At 55.6% G+C, this 14,270-nt stretch overlaps 1 protein-coding gene across 1 annotated transcript; it reads left to right on the top strand.

The window, feature by feature from the left end:
* Nucleotides 1-6,956: 6,956 nt before the first annotated feature.
* On the top strand, nucleotides 6,957-7,757 carry LOC129196876 (olfactory receptor 14C36-like; the record flags this gene model as incomplete). The annotated part of the gene is made up of 2 exons (XM_054804846.1): nucleotides 6,957-7,622; nucleotides 7,737-7,757. Coding segments are annotated over 2 exons (687 nt in total), but the record flags the coding sequence as incomplete, so codon positions are not given.
* Between the last annotated feature and the right edge of the window lie 6,513 nt (nucleotides 7,758-14,270).

The raw sequence follows: 14,270 nt of genomic DNA, 5'->3' as shown, positions 1-14,270 counted from the left end.
GAGTGGCACTGGGAGCCCTGCGGTGAGCTAGGGAGCAGCACCGACAGCACTCGGGTGGCACTGGGAGCACTGGAGAGGCACTGTGATCCACACTGGCAGCACTGGGGTAGAACTGGGAGCACCGGAGTGAGCCAGGAATCCACACTGGGAGCACTGGGGCAGATCTAGGAGAACTGGTAGGAATGGGGAGCCACACTGGGAGCACTGGGGAAACACTGGGAGCACTGTGGCTGCATTGGGAACTCTGGGGTGGCACTGGGAGCTGTACTGGGAGTACTGGGGAGATACTGGGAGAACTTGTAGGAGCCAGTAATTGGCACTGGGAGCACTGGTGTGGAACCGGGAGCACTGCAGGGAGCTGCTCTGGGAGTACTGGGGCAGCACTGGGAGAACCGGGGCAGCACTCTGATCCTCCCTGGCAGCACTGGAGTGTCACTGGGAGGACTTCTCACCTCTGTGCCTGGCAAGATCATGGAGCGGATCCTCCTGGAAACTGTGCTCAGGCACATGGAAAACCAGGAGGTGATTGGTGACAGCCACCATGGCTTCACTAAGGGCAAATCCTGCCTGACAAAGTTGGTGGCCTTCTACGATGGGGTTACAGCGTTGGTGGATAAGGGACGAGTGACTGACGTCACCTACCTGGACTTGTGCAAGGCATTTGACACTGTCCCGCATGACATCCTTGTCTCTAAATTGGAGAGACATGGATTCGATGGAGGGACCACTCAGTGGATGAGGAATTGGCTGGATGGTCGCACTCAGAGACTTGTGGTCAATGGCTCAATGTCCGAGTGGAGACCAGTGATGAGTGGTGTTCCTCAGGGGTTGGTATTTGGACTGGAACTGTTTAACATCTTTGTCAGCAACATGGACAGCTGGATCGAGTGCGCCCTGAGCGAGTTTGCCGACAACACCAAGCTGTGTGGTGTGGTCGACACGGTGGAGGGAAGGGATGCCATCCAGAGGGACCTTGACAGGCTGGAGAGGTGGGACCGTGCGAACCTCATGAAGCTCAACAAGGCCAAGTGCAAGGTCCTGCACATGGGTCGGGGCAATCCCAAGCACAACGACAGGCTGGGTGCAGAATGGATTGAGAACAGCCCTGAGGAGAAGGACTTGGGGGTGTTGATTGATCAAAATCTCAACATGAGCCGGCAATGAGCGCCTGCAGCCCAGAAAGCCAACCGTGTCCCAGTCTGCATCAAAAGCAGCGTGACCAGCAGGTCGAGGGAGGGGACTCTGCCACTCTGCTCTGCTCTCATGAGACCCCACCTGCAGTACTGCGTCCAGCTCTGGGGTCCCCAGTACAAGAAAGACATGGAGCTGTTGGTGTGAGTCCAGAGGAGGCCAGGAAGATGATCAGAGGGCTGGAGCACCTCTCCTGTGAAGACATACTGAGAGAGTTGGGGTTGTTTAGCATGGAGAAGAGAAGGTTCTGGGGAGATCTAATTCTTTCTAGGTCTTCCAGTACCTGAATGGGGTCTACAGGAAAGCTGGAGAGGGACTGTTTATCCAGGAGTGTCGTGATAGGACAAAGGGGAATTGGGTTTAAGCTAAAAGAGGGTAGATTCACACTAGATGTTTGGAAGAAATTCTTCATTGTGAGGGTGGTGAGGCACTGGAACAGGTTGCCCAGAGAAGCTGTGGATGCCCCATCCCTGGATGGTTTGAAGGCCAGGTTGGATGGAGCTTTGGGCAGCCTGGTCTAGTGGAGGGTGTCACTGGCCATGGCAGAGGGGCTGGAACTAGATGACCTTTGGGGTCCCTTCCAACCCAAGCCATTCTATGATGATTCTATGATGATTCTAACAGAAGGAGACATTCAGAAAGCTGGACAAAATCTCCATTTGTGAAGGAAAAAGAAAAAAAAAAAAAAAACAACCCCCCCCCCAACACCAGTTTAGACTTAAACAACAGATGAGCAGAGCTTTAAGTGATGTGGAGGGAAGTGATGCCATCTGTCCCAGGTAAGATTTGGTACTCCAGTGATAGATCAGAGTGGGGTAAATTCAGTGTTGTAATCACAGTTAGTTCCTTGGCAGGTAGAACTGGTGGAGAATTTTTATTGTCATTCCTGTTCTGTCTAGTGAGAGGGTGCATACAGAGTGCATATAACAGAAAGAATCTCAGAATATTATGAAAAAGCAAAAGATTTGAAACAGGGAGGAAACATCTGAATAGAATAGAATAGAATAGAATAGAATAGAATAGAATAGAATAGAATAGAATAGAATAGTTCAAGCTGGAAGGGACCATCTACTCCAACTGCAGAACAGGGCTGATATCACTCAAGCCATTAAAGATCAAAGGGGCTTTGGATTATTGGGTGTGCGGTCACTGGTGTGTACATGTTCTGTCAGGGGCTTTTCCAAAGGCAACCATCACCTCAGCTGATGTACCTCCAGTGTGAACTTATCCACAGGTCACTGTCCATTTGACTCCAGTTCACACGGGAGTTTTAGCAAGTTCCCTTGCTGCCCCCAAAGCTACTCGCTGGTGGGAGCAGAGTGGAGAAAAGAAGAGATGAGATGCCCTGCAGGACTTCATGCTTACAAAGAAGGAAGAGCTGGTCAGAGATGTAACAATCAGGGGCGAGAAAGTAGAGTGTAGGATCCTGAGAGAAGGGAAGAAGGCCAAGAGCAGGACTTAAGGAGAGCAGAAGCTGACCTCCTGGCCGCCATGCTTGGAAGAATCCCTTGGGATATGGCCCTGCAGAGAAGAGAGGTGCAGAGAGCTGTTTGATGCGCCTAATGCAGAAAGTCAAGAAAAGGTGGCCAGAGGAAGGCATGGATGAGAAAGGAGCTCCTGACAAAAACCAAGCATGCAGAGGAAGCACAGAGAAGGTGGAAGGTGGCTGCCTTCCAGCCTCAATGGTGCTGTGCTGCTGGGCTGGAGAGAGACATTTGTACGTGAGTGTCTGTCTGTGCGTGGGGGAACTGGGGAGCTGAGGGGACCGTGGGGCCAGCGCCTGGATAGACGGAAGGTCTAAGACCAGCTCCTGGAGGGATCCATGTTGTCTGTGTGTCTACACGGCTATACATTTTCCACTAATATCACCATGCGTCAAACAGCCCCACCCTCATTTCTCCTTTCTCTGCTGACCCTGGTTTGGCTTGCTTTGTACCCTCCTTTGGTGTTTTGCAGACTCTCTTCATGGCAATTCCTACCTGGGTCTGTAGAGATCTGCAACTCCTCATGCTGTTCTCTTGTGAGACTACACCACCATCAGGGTGAGCCACCCACACACAAACAGTAACCGCTGACCAAATGGAGCTTCAGTCCAGAGGGACCTGGAGAAACTCGGGGATTTGGCCAAAAGAAACCTCGTGACGTTGACAAGGAGAATTGGCCAGTCTGGCCTCAGGGAGAAGAACCAACCTGTACATCAGGGCCAGCTGGGACCTGCTGTGCTGAGGAGGGACTCTGAGGAGGAGAAGGGCCTGGCAACTGCGAGGGACACCATCCAAGCCAGGGGTTTCTGCTCACTGTGAAGAAGGCCAGTTGCATACGGGGCTGCGTTAGGATGAGCATGGTCCCCCAGAGCAGGGCAGTTCTTCTGGCCCTTGACACCGCACTGGTAGGGACCCCCACACATGGCTTTGTCCCAGTTCTCGGCTCCCTCTTTTGCTGGAGCTGGGAGGAGCTGGAGAGTGGCCAGAGGAGATGTGGCCAGGTGGAGTTTGGGGCCTTAAGCAGATGGGCTGTGTGGAGGGGCTGAGAGACCTGGGCTTCTTTGGCCCCTTTGCCCAGTGGTGGAGAGGCTCGGGGCAGTCTAGGAGTAGCCTGAGACTGCTTGAAAGGTGGTTTCAGAGATGGTGGAACTTTTCTTAAATCTGGGAAACATCATGAGATGCCACCAAGTGCATCTTGGGAGGTTGAGATGGGACACAAGGAGAAAGAAATGTCCTTCCAAGTGCAGTTCTGTGGTACAAGAGGCTACCCAGCAAGAGTCTGGATTAGCCAAAGCTTTGCATTGCAATGAGCAGTCTGTGAGGATGGAGAGATATCAGTAAGGGTAGGAAGACGCTCAGGTGAGACCCAAGTTGGTAAGCAGGCTGGGTGTCAAGAGCCTGCAGGGAAAGAGGTGCAAGTGTGGGACACCGTAGGACATGCTGTGGTGGAGACATCTGGGGGCAGTGGCAAGGCTGAAAGCCCCCAACACAGCCAAGGTCTTGGTCTGCTGGGCTGTGGCTGTTCTCTCTGCAGGTGATGCCTGTGAGGAGACATCTTATCATTAGAGCACCAGGACTTCATCGCCCCCTTGTCACAACCTGTGAGCCTGAGAAAGAGTGTGTGGTAGTCCTGCTCTAGGCATTGCACATCCCCACATCACACTGGCCCAGGAAGAGCCCTGAGACACGTGTGAGGGACAGGGTCTCCTCTCCCAGGGGCTGGGGGTCACAGCTTGGCCCTTTGGCTTGATCAAACACACCCAGGATTACTCAGCATCAGAGCCACCTTGCCATTGCCTTTGCCTACCTGTCATCACTGCCTCCACTTGCCTGCTCTAACCAGCCCCAGAGTTGCTTTGTCAGGGATGGCCCTCAGGGGGACCCATTAATGCTCCAAGAAACTGTGGAGTTTGCATCGCACTGTGACTTCTGGAGAGGTTTCATCAGCTTCCTCTCAGGGTCTGAGCTTCATGGACTCATCCCCAAACCCACCAGAGGGGTCATTAACATGCCGCCTTGGGCTGGGCCTCTGCTGCTGCTCTCCTGGGACAAAGGGAGCTCATGGCAAGTGGGCTGTGCTGCAGAGAGACATCTCTGCCCAGGAGCAGCTCCTCTGCAGAGCACAGCAGGGCTGAGGGCTCTGCCTGCAGGCACCGAGGGGAGAACAGCGAGGCAGAGAGAGCTTAAAGGCAGTTGGAAATGGGAGGCTTGCTGAGAGCTCAGCGAGGGAGAAATCTTCAGAGCCCTTGACACGGTAAGTCTCTGGGTGCAGGGCAATGCCGATGCGGTTCCTGGAGGCATCTCCTCAAGCTGGCAGAGCCCACAGCTCCTGGGATCTGCCAGGTGGACTCCCTGTGCAGAGGCAAGTTTGAGTGGCTGAGAATGCAGGTGTGCAGGCAGGGGTGCCCAGTTGTGTCCTGCAGAGCAGGGTCCCTGCAGCCCAGGGGCTGTGTGCCGGGGCAGGGACTCTGCCGCCTGCCAGGGTCAGCCCTCAGCCTGCCCGGGGAGCTGCCCAGGGCACTGCAGGGAGAAGCTGTGGGTGGAAGGAGCGACCCCCTGGAAGGGCAGGGCAGGGTCCTTCTGCTCTTGAGAGGGTGCTGTGTGTTTCCAGGCTACTCACAGCTCCAGATCACCCCTGGGACATTTCCCAGGGCACTTTTTCATAAGCAAATAAAGGCAGGGGCTACATGGAAAGAAAGGTGCTGCCCTGGGTTGGTGCTTTCAATTCCCTGCTGTGATGGTAGGAGGAAACAGTGATGCAGCTGTCAGCTTTGCACAGGAGACCGAGACTCCTACAGCATTACAGTGAGTGATGAACAGGGTTTTCAAGGCACCTGATAAAGTCACTTCACCCTTTCCTCTGCCTACAGAAAGCATCAACATCACCTTTGTGGTCTCTTCAGGGTTGATCCGCTCTTCTCCTTAAGACCTGCCAACTCAGAGGTGCCCCTGGGCAGTGCCCTGGTGCCAGGAGGGGTCTGCAGGGCAGAGCTGAGCACACAGAGGGTGGGATGGGCTCTGTGAGCAGGGACAGGGAGGAGAGGTGTGGGCAGAGCACCAGCTCCTGGCAGGGACAGCTCCAGGCAGCAGAGACATGGGCAGGGAGTGGGAGGAAACTGCAGCCAAGCCCTGGGCTAGGCTGCCTTCAGGCTGCTCTCTTGTGGTCCCTCACTCTAGATGTCTGCTGAGCGCTGTCTGCTGAGCAATGAGCTGACTCTGCCTTTAGGACATCCCATCTTCAGGACATCGGACTGTCTGCTTTGCCTGTGCTGCTGGGCTTGGGAGCTGCCCCAGAAGAGCACGGCTGTGCTGTAGGATCCCAGGGAGTGCTGAGCTTTCCCTTGGAGGTCAGTTCTCTCCTCTCCGAGGCCTTTGCTTCTCTCTGAGAGGGGTTGTGTCCTTCTCTCTCAATCACAACTCCACTCCTGGGCTGGGAAAAAAGAACCATTTGCAGATCTGCTCTTTGAACCAGGACTCCCCATCTCTCATCACAGTCTAGTATTGGGGGATTATTTAAAAGCAATTTCTGTTTGTCGTCATCTTCAAGGCAGCAGAAGCAAAAGTGCAGGGCAGCAGGATGACAATCTAATGGACACTGCAGCTCTCGTGACTCTACACTAAGCTACAAAGAGCTGAGCCTTTTTGCCTGTCCTGTCACATTCCCATTGCTGTCCTCTTCCCATTTTTCCATCCTAAAATGAGTATTTCTACCCCTCACAAGAGCTCTCCCCAGATGTAATGGTGGAAAATAAAAACCACAGACAAAATTCTTCTAAGGAAATGCTAAGCCTGTCTTTGGCAGCCTGCGCTCTTCTGAGTCATGACTGCAGAGATTTAATTTCTCCATTAAAGGTGGATAACATCTGACATCGGTTGTCAACATTGGAGGTGTCACAAACCAGCTCCATGTACCCACTGCAGCTGAGCACAGCTGACTCCTCAGCTCCTCACAACACACTCAGCCAGCAGAAACCAGAGAAGGGAAATGCATTTCAATTGGGGGGTGTTTATATGAGAAATGGAGTGGCTTTGCTCAGAGGAAGATGTCCTAATTTTCCCTGTCCTTTCATTTTTTCAACCAGCCCCCATGCCAAGGAACCACAAATGTCCAACGGGAGCTCCATGACCGAGTTCCTCCTCCTGGCATTCACAGACACACGGGAGCTGCAGCTCTTGCACTTCTGGCTCTTCCTGGGCATCTACCTGGCTGCTCTCCTGGCCAATGGCCTCATCATCACTGCCATAGCCTGCGACCACCACCTCCACACCCCCATGTACTTCTTCCTCCTCAACCTCTCCATCCTCGACCTGGGATCCATCTCCACCACTGTTCCCAAAGCCATGGCCAATTCCCTATTGGACGTAAGGACCATCTCCTACACAGGATGTGCTGCTCAAGTCTTTCTGATTGTCTTCCTGCCTGGAGCTGAGTACGCCCTTCTCACTGTCATGGCCTATGACCGCTATGTTGCCATCTGCCAACCCCTGCACTACGGGACCCTCCTGGGCAGCAGAGCTTGTGTCCACATAGCAGCAGCTGCCTGGGGCAGTGGGTTTCTCAATGCTGTGCTGCACACGGCCAATACATTTTCTATACCACTCTGCCAGGGCAATGCCCTGGACCAGTTCTTCTGTGAAATCCCCCAGATCCTCAAGCTCTCCTGCTCAGACACCTACCTCAGGGAGGTTGGGCTTCTTATATTAAGCTGGTTTTTAGGTTTTGGTTGTTTTGTTTTCATTGTGGTGTCCTATGTGCAGATCTTCAGGGCTGTGCTGAGGATCCCCTCTGAGCAGGGACGGCACAAAGCCTTTTCCATGTGCCTCCCTCACCTGGCCGTGGTCTCCCTGTTTGTCAGCACTGCTATATTTGCTCACCTGAAACCCCCCTCCATCTTCTCCCCATCCCTGGACCTGGTGGTGGCAGTTCTGTACTCGGTGGTGCCTCCAGCAGTGAACCCCCTCATCTACAGCATCAGGAACCAGGAGCTCAAGGATACCCTCAGGAAACTAACTGAATGGACCTTGCACCACCAACAGTAATTTGTCTCCCCTTCTCTGCAGAGTGTCCAGAACATATTTTAGGCCAGTACTCTGTTTGTTTTTTTTTTTTTTTTCCTCTGATAATCATTGTTAGAGGTAATTGCTTGGGTTCATAGCACTTCTCTTGAGGCTCTGTCCTGTTGTGTCTGATCCTTGAAGAACCATGTGTCTCCTTTTGCCTTCCTAATAGCCTCTCTGCAATAAAAGGGGATCTCCTGAGGGAGGTGCCTGCAGCCTGGGCTCTCCTTGATACAGTTGTGGCTAAGAACAAGCCAGAGGAATTGGACTTTCCAAGTCTCTTCCACCTGGTTTTCTCCTTCTCTTTGGGGAAATAATCTCATGGTATCACTGTTAGACACCAAGCACTTAGTTGAAGGCTCTCGTCTTGGTGTCCAGGGGCATTGGAAATGGTGCACGAGCTCCCAGTCACCTTCCTCAGGCTGTCACAGGTATGATGGGGCTGATGGCAGATGTCCGTCCATGTGGAAAGGAATCTGGCGTGGTCAGGAGAGGATGGGGACACTGCAGGTACTCCTGGGTGGGAAGTGAATGGAGACTCAGAAGGCGAAAGACCCTGAGATGAAGTCCCCCCAGGGCAGAGCACTCACTCCAGGTACCCGCAAAGAAAGACTCTGCAGTGCTGTGGGAGTCCGTGAAGATGCAGCAGGCACAGGGCAGGAGAGTGGAGAGATGCAGGAGGTGCCTGAGGAGCCGCAGGGCCAGGACTCTGCTGGTGTCCTGGGGAGCAGGGCTGGCAGGGAGGCAGAGTGGGGCAAAGGCGGTCAGGGCTGGGGATCCCCTGCAGTGTCAATGCAGGAGAGGCCGAGAGGGAGTGGCCTGCACTGGCACTTGGGGCCAGCTGCAGGCCTGGGGCCGATGGGGAGGCTGAGACCCCCCTCTGCCTCCCAGCAGCTGCTGTGCCCTTCCGAGGGGCTGGGGCTGTGGGCTGAGTGCCCAGAGCTCTGCAGCAGCCCAGACTGCCAGCCCAGACTGGGCTGCTCTGCTGGGCTGTGCTGGGGAGAGGGCAGGGAAGGTGGGGGAGAGCCGGGAGGGGATGGGCTGGACTGGAAAGTGCCCAGGACAGGAACAGCCTGACGTTATCGGAGCTCTGTGACCGTCCAGGGGGAGGACCCGCTCCAGTGGGCCTGTGGAGCAGAGCCTGATCTCCTCAAGAAGGAAGCAAGTCATCACAGGTGCAGGAGAGAGGAGCTGCTCTGTGCCATGTTCCCTGGACATGCTGGGGAAGCTGCCCCAGGGCAAGTGGGAGAAACCGCCCCACACATCGTCCATTTCCCTCTCTGGCCATACACCCAGCCCTGGGGAGGGACCTTGGTTGTGGGGCCAGCTCCGTCCTCCTGCTGGGCTCAGTGCCTGTCCTGGGGCACGGCCAGCCCGGTGCCATCTCTCTTCTGTCCCACACCCTGCAGATCCCACCACACGGCTGACTGCTGACACCTGCATGGGACACGACCAAGGTTGTGCAGGGGCAGGTACTGGTGGGAGGCTGCCAAATGGAGGGCTGCTGCGGGTGGAGGCATGGAGGGCTGCCACGGGGACTGTGCTGCTGGAGACATTTCCCCACCCCAAGAACGCACCCTGCTCTATCTAGTGCCTGCACTGCAGGGCTGGGGGGCCATGTTGGGCAGCTGGGCTTGGCCAGCCCAGCTGAGGAGGTCTCCTCTTCTTGCCCCATGCTCTTCAGCCTGGGTTCAGGGTCAGGCTGTGGAGCTGCGAGAGCCCATATTCCCTGGGGAATATTCCTGCTGACAGAGACATTTCCATCCTGCCAGCCAGAGCTTCCAGCAAAAATGTCTCCCTGCTGAGGAGGTCTCCTCTTCTTGCCCCACGCTCTTCAGCCCACTGTCAGCCTATAGGCATTGCCACAGTGCCTCTGCCCTGGCTGTTGGGTATCTCCATGTGCCCTGCTCTGAGCCCATGCAGGGACCTGCCGTGGGTGTCTCTGCTGGAGCTGGTCACCATGGCCTGCCTGCACAGTCCCAGGAGATCCTGGACAGGCTGCCCTTCGCGATGGGCTGTGATGGTCCTCAGCCCACAGCAGTTACTGAGCAGCAGCCCAGGAATGCTTCCCTGGGGATGAGTGCCTCACGCTGTGCTGGCTGCACGTGTGAGCCTTGGGGGATGTCCTCACACTATGGTTCTTCTGGGTACAAAAGGGGAACCATCGTTCCCAAAGTGATTTCAGCTGGGTGGGAGCTGTCAGTGTTGCAGAAAGGCTGGCACACAGAAAGACTATTTGAAAAAGGACAATCATTTCATTGGGCTCTAGTCCCAACCCCTCTTCAGACAGCTGCTGATAGATCAGGTGCTCAGGGCCTTGTCTCAGCAAATTTGGAATATCTCCACTGGCTGAGATCCCACCATCTCCCCAGGGCCCTGGCCCCAGTGTTTGGCTCTGAGGGCTTTCTCAAAACAGGGCAGCTCTCTCAGCCTCTCCTTGGACATAACGTGCTCCAGGCCCTGACCACCCTTCTGGCCACTGCTGGAAAAATCTCCACTCAGTCAGGGTCGGTCTGGCTGCTGCTGTGGACCAGAGGCTGGATCATGAGCTGTCCTGGTTTCAGCTGAGACAGAGTTAATTGTCTTCCCAGCAGCCAGTCTGGGGCTGTGTTTGGGATTTGTGCTGGAAACAGTGTTGATAACATAGAGATGTTTTTGTTACACAGAGATGTTTTTGTTGTTGCTGAGCAGGGCTTACACAGAGTCAAGGCCTTTTCTGGACCTTCCACTGAAAGCTGCCCCCAGAGCTCCACCAGGGCCAGTGTTTCCTGTCAGCTGAAGGAGCCGTCTGTTCTTTGAGACAGTCCCACACGGGCTCTGGAGATGGGAGGGAACTGGAGGCTCTCACAGCTCTGGCGGGCCAGCTCTGGCTGGGCTGTTTGTCCCTCCCCGGGTGCCTTCCTGGTGCGCCTGGGGATCCCTGTCCTGGAACATGCCAGGAGCACAGGCACCACTGCTACGGGAGACATGCCGCCACAGCTGCCCCGCCCACCAGCTGCCGGGGGAAGTCCCACCCCGTCCCAGCAGCCGCAGGGGCCACTTGCCCCGCAAGTCCCTCTCCTCTCCTGGCCACGTGCTCTGCTGGGATTGGCTGGCAGCACCGGCCACCCCTGCCGGGTCACATCAGACCCGGAAGGCCCTTCCACTACACACACCGCGGCCGCCATTTTACTCTGGCCGCCCTTCCAGGACAGGGGGTGCCGCCGTTCCCTGGCCTTGAGCCGCCCTCTTGGTGAACAGCATACTGCTCTGTGATTGTTTAGCGGCCATTTCTTGACACCGTCACCCTCGTGTGCTCTCAAGCAGCCCCTGTGATTGGCTGGCAGGACCGGCCGCCCCGTCCTGCTGTCCTCAGGGGCGCGTCACAAAGGAAGCGCCCTGTCATTACATACAGGGAGGAGGCCGCTTCTGCCTGCCTCCTTTCATCCTGCCTGGTGATTGGCTGGCAGCCATTGTTGACAGCATCATAGCCAGGTGTTCTCAGGCAGTCTTGCAATTGGCTGCCTTTCTTCTTTGGACCAGGAAGTGCTCAATATAAATATAGATACTTTATATAAAATATACAAAAATATACGTATATATAAAATGCGTGTACAATTATATTTATAAATTTATTTATTTATAAATAGATACAGGGTTTTAAGATATATACTTCCATATATGTGGGTATGTGTGTATAATTTATATTTAAATAAACATTTCTTAAGCTATAGAAATTAAATTACTAGAGCCACAAAAGCCTAGGTATGCAATGGATAAAACTTCCTTTAGTAAGATTTAATGGACTGAAGAATTAAGATTTAAATGCTAATAGAAACAAAAAAAAAAAATTCCAGTTGGTTCCCCCACTTGACCAGGCTGCAGAACAAGCCCTGACAGGTCCAGGGTGGGGGTACTTCAAGAGGGCGGAGCACGAGGTCATAGCAAATAGGTTGGTCTGTGCTTGTGAGGTCACTGCTGCTGGAGTGGCTGATAGGCCAAGAGTAGCCTCATGGCTTATGTAGATGCTTGTGAGGTCCCTGGAGACTGAATACCTCAACAACGAGTACATGGCATATAGGAGGATATGTGCTTGTGAGGTCACTCTCAGCTGAGGAGCTGATAGGCCTGGAGCAGGCCCATGGACTGTGTAGGTTGTTGTGAGGTCACTGCTTCCCGAATAGCTGACAGGGCAGGAGCAGGCAGATGTCTGTGTGGGTGGTTGTGAGGTCACTGGTTCCCAGGTAGCTGGAAGGCCAGGCGAAGGCCAAAACCTTGTGTAGGGGTTAGTGAGATCATTAGTGCCTGAGCACTTGATAGGCCAGGAGAAGGCCCGTGGGCTGTGCAGGTTCTCATGAGGTCTCTCTTGCCTGAGGAGCTGATAGGCCAGGAGCAGGCTTATGGATAGTGCAGGTGCTTGTGAGGCTCCTGGTGCCTGAGGAGGTGATAGGTGGGCCAGGAGCAGGCGGATGTCTGGTGAATGTCCTTGTGATGTCAGTGGTGCCTGAGTACCTGATAAGCCAGGAAGAGGCACATGGCAGTGGTAGATGCTATGACATCACCTGTGGCTGAGTAGTGGATAGGCCAGGAGTATGCCCATGGCTTGTGCATGAGCTCGTCATTTCCCTGCTGCTGGAGTAGCTTTTAGGCCAAGAGCAGGGATATGGCTTGTGTGGGTGCTTCTGATGTCATCAAAATAATATTTAGACCCCACCCAAACATGGCTTTTTGGAAGAACCAACGTCAGCAGAAGCCTGTACACAGCACACACACACACACACATGTGACAGCGTGAGTCATGAGCACACAGCAGCACACAGTAGGAGGGTGTGAGGTCACGGTCACTGTAACTCCCGAGCAGAGAGCGCTGGCAGTGGGAGGGCTGTGAGGTCACAGTCAGTCTAAGTGCTGCTCAGAGAGCGGTGGCACTAGGAGAGTGTGAGGTGACGTCAGCGACGGCAGCCCGTGGCCGTGGGGCTTGGTGCCGAGCGGGCGTGTGCATCAGAGGGGCATGCCGGGGGCCGGGAGCTGCCCAGCCCCGTGCCTGCGAGGCCGAAGGAGCAGCCCCTGCAGCCCTGGCTGGAGCAGTCGGGGTGGGGGTGGCTCGGGGGCCCCACAGGGTTGTGCCTGGGCACGGTGCCGGGAGGAAACCACAGACTGCCTGCCAGGGCGCTGCGGGGGGAGCGCGGCAAGCGCTGCCAGGCCACGTGGGCTGTGGTTTGTGCACCTGCAGGCTCCGGCTCCCGATCTGCCTGTGGGGAATAACGGCCCCTGGGTGACACGCGGAGAGTCAGGGACACATCTGAGCCTCGGGGCTGCGTGTCTGCTGCCAGGGCAGGGACATGTCCCAGCTCAGGCTCCTGCAAGGGACCCGCCATGGGGCTCCGCGGGGGGGGACGGGTGAGCCAGCACTCCTGGCGTGGAGCTCTTCCCCTGGCTGAGGACTTTTCCCAGCTGCTCTCCCAGCACAGCGGGGGCTGTAGCAGGGGCAGGGGCTGTTTCCCTTCCAAGCTGACACAGCTCCGTGGTTCCCATGGCTTGACGGTGCCTGGACACTCATGCCTTGGCTTCTTGGGTGAGCCCAGCAGAGGAGATGCTCATTGCTTCCCATGCCCACAGCAGGGGTCGAGGGGTGACAGACCCATTTCCCCTCCACAACCGGATTGTCCCATGACGATCCCCCACTGCAGTGATGATGACACCCGCAGCGAAACATCTATGTCCCTCATATATGGTCATGAACGGCGCTGGAGAAGTTCATTGGAGGGCTTGGCTGTGTCGGAGGGGAGATCGCTCCCGATAACGTCTAAAAAGGTGCTGCTGCTTCGATTGGCTCCTCCTGCAGCTGGATCGGCATCGACAGAGATATATTACCCTCCCATCATCGTTGTCCCTGTGAGTCCCCAGGAGCTGTGAGAGGGAGTGGGGTGCCGCAGGGCTGTGCCAGCAGGGCAGGAGGCTGAGGATGGGGATGGAGGGACTCCTGTCCCCTCAGGTGCTGTGGCTGCTCCTCTGGCTGCAGCTGTGCAGGGGTAAGTGCCGACATCCTTGTCCCAGCAATGGGGCCAGTGGGCACCAGTGGGGTCATTGGGACACCTCTGGGAATGGGGTTGCTTTGAAGGTGCCGCTGAGGTGAGGGACAGATGTTGCTCCAGTTGATGGAACTTCTGCCTTTGCCTGTGCCTCTCTGGGTGGGAGAGGGAGCTGTGGGCACGGGGTTGTACAGGGGTTTCTGGGCTGGTGAGGAGACAGTGCCCTGTGCAGGCCCGGGCATGATGTGCTGGTGGGCATGGGCAGGGGGTCATTGAGGTGGGAGGAGGTCCTGCAGGCTGTGGGGTGGTGAATGGCCCAGCAGGGCCAGAGCTGGGCACCTCCAGCCCTTTGCAGGACATGGAGAGTAAAGGGACCCCGAGACTGCCCTGGGGACAGTGTGGAAGGGGGAGGGCTCCCACGCTGGTGCCTGTGACTCAGCATGGTCAGGAGGGACCTCCAGACCTGCAGTCCAGGTCTTGGTGCTCTCCTGACTGTTCCCATGTTGGTGTTTGAAGGGGCTGCGGA

This window comes from Grus americana, chromosome 27 (genome assembly GCF_028858705.1).
Source record: "Grus americana isolate bGruAme1 chromosome 27, bGruAme1.mat, whole genome shotgun sequence".
Taxonomy (NCBI): Eukaryota; Metazoa; Chordata; class Aves; order Gruiformes; family Gruidae; genus Grus; species Grus americana.
This window is presented reverse-complemented; position numbering and strand designations above follow the sequence as displayed.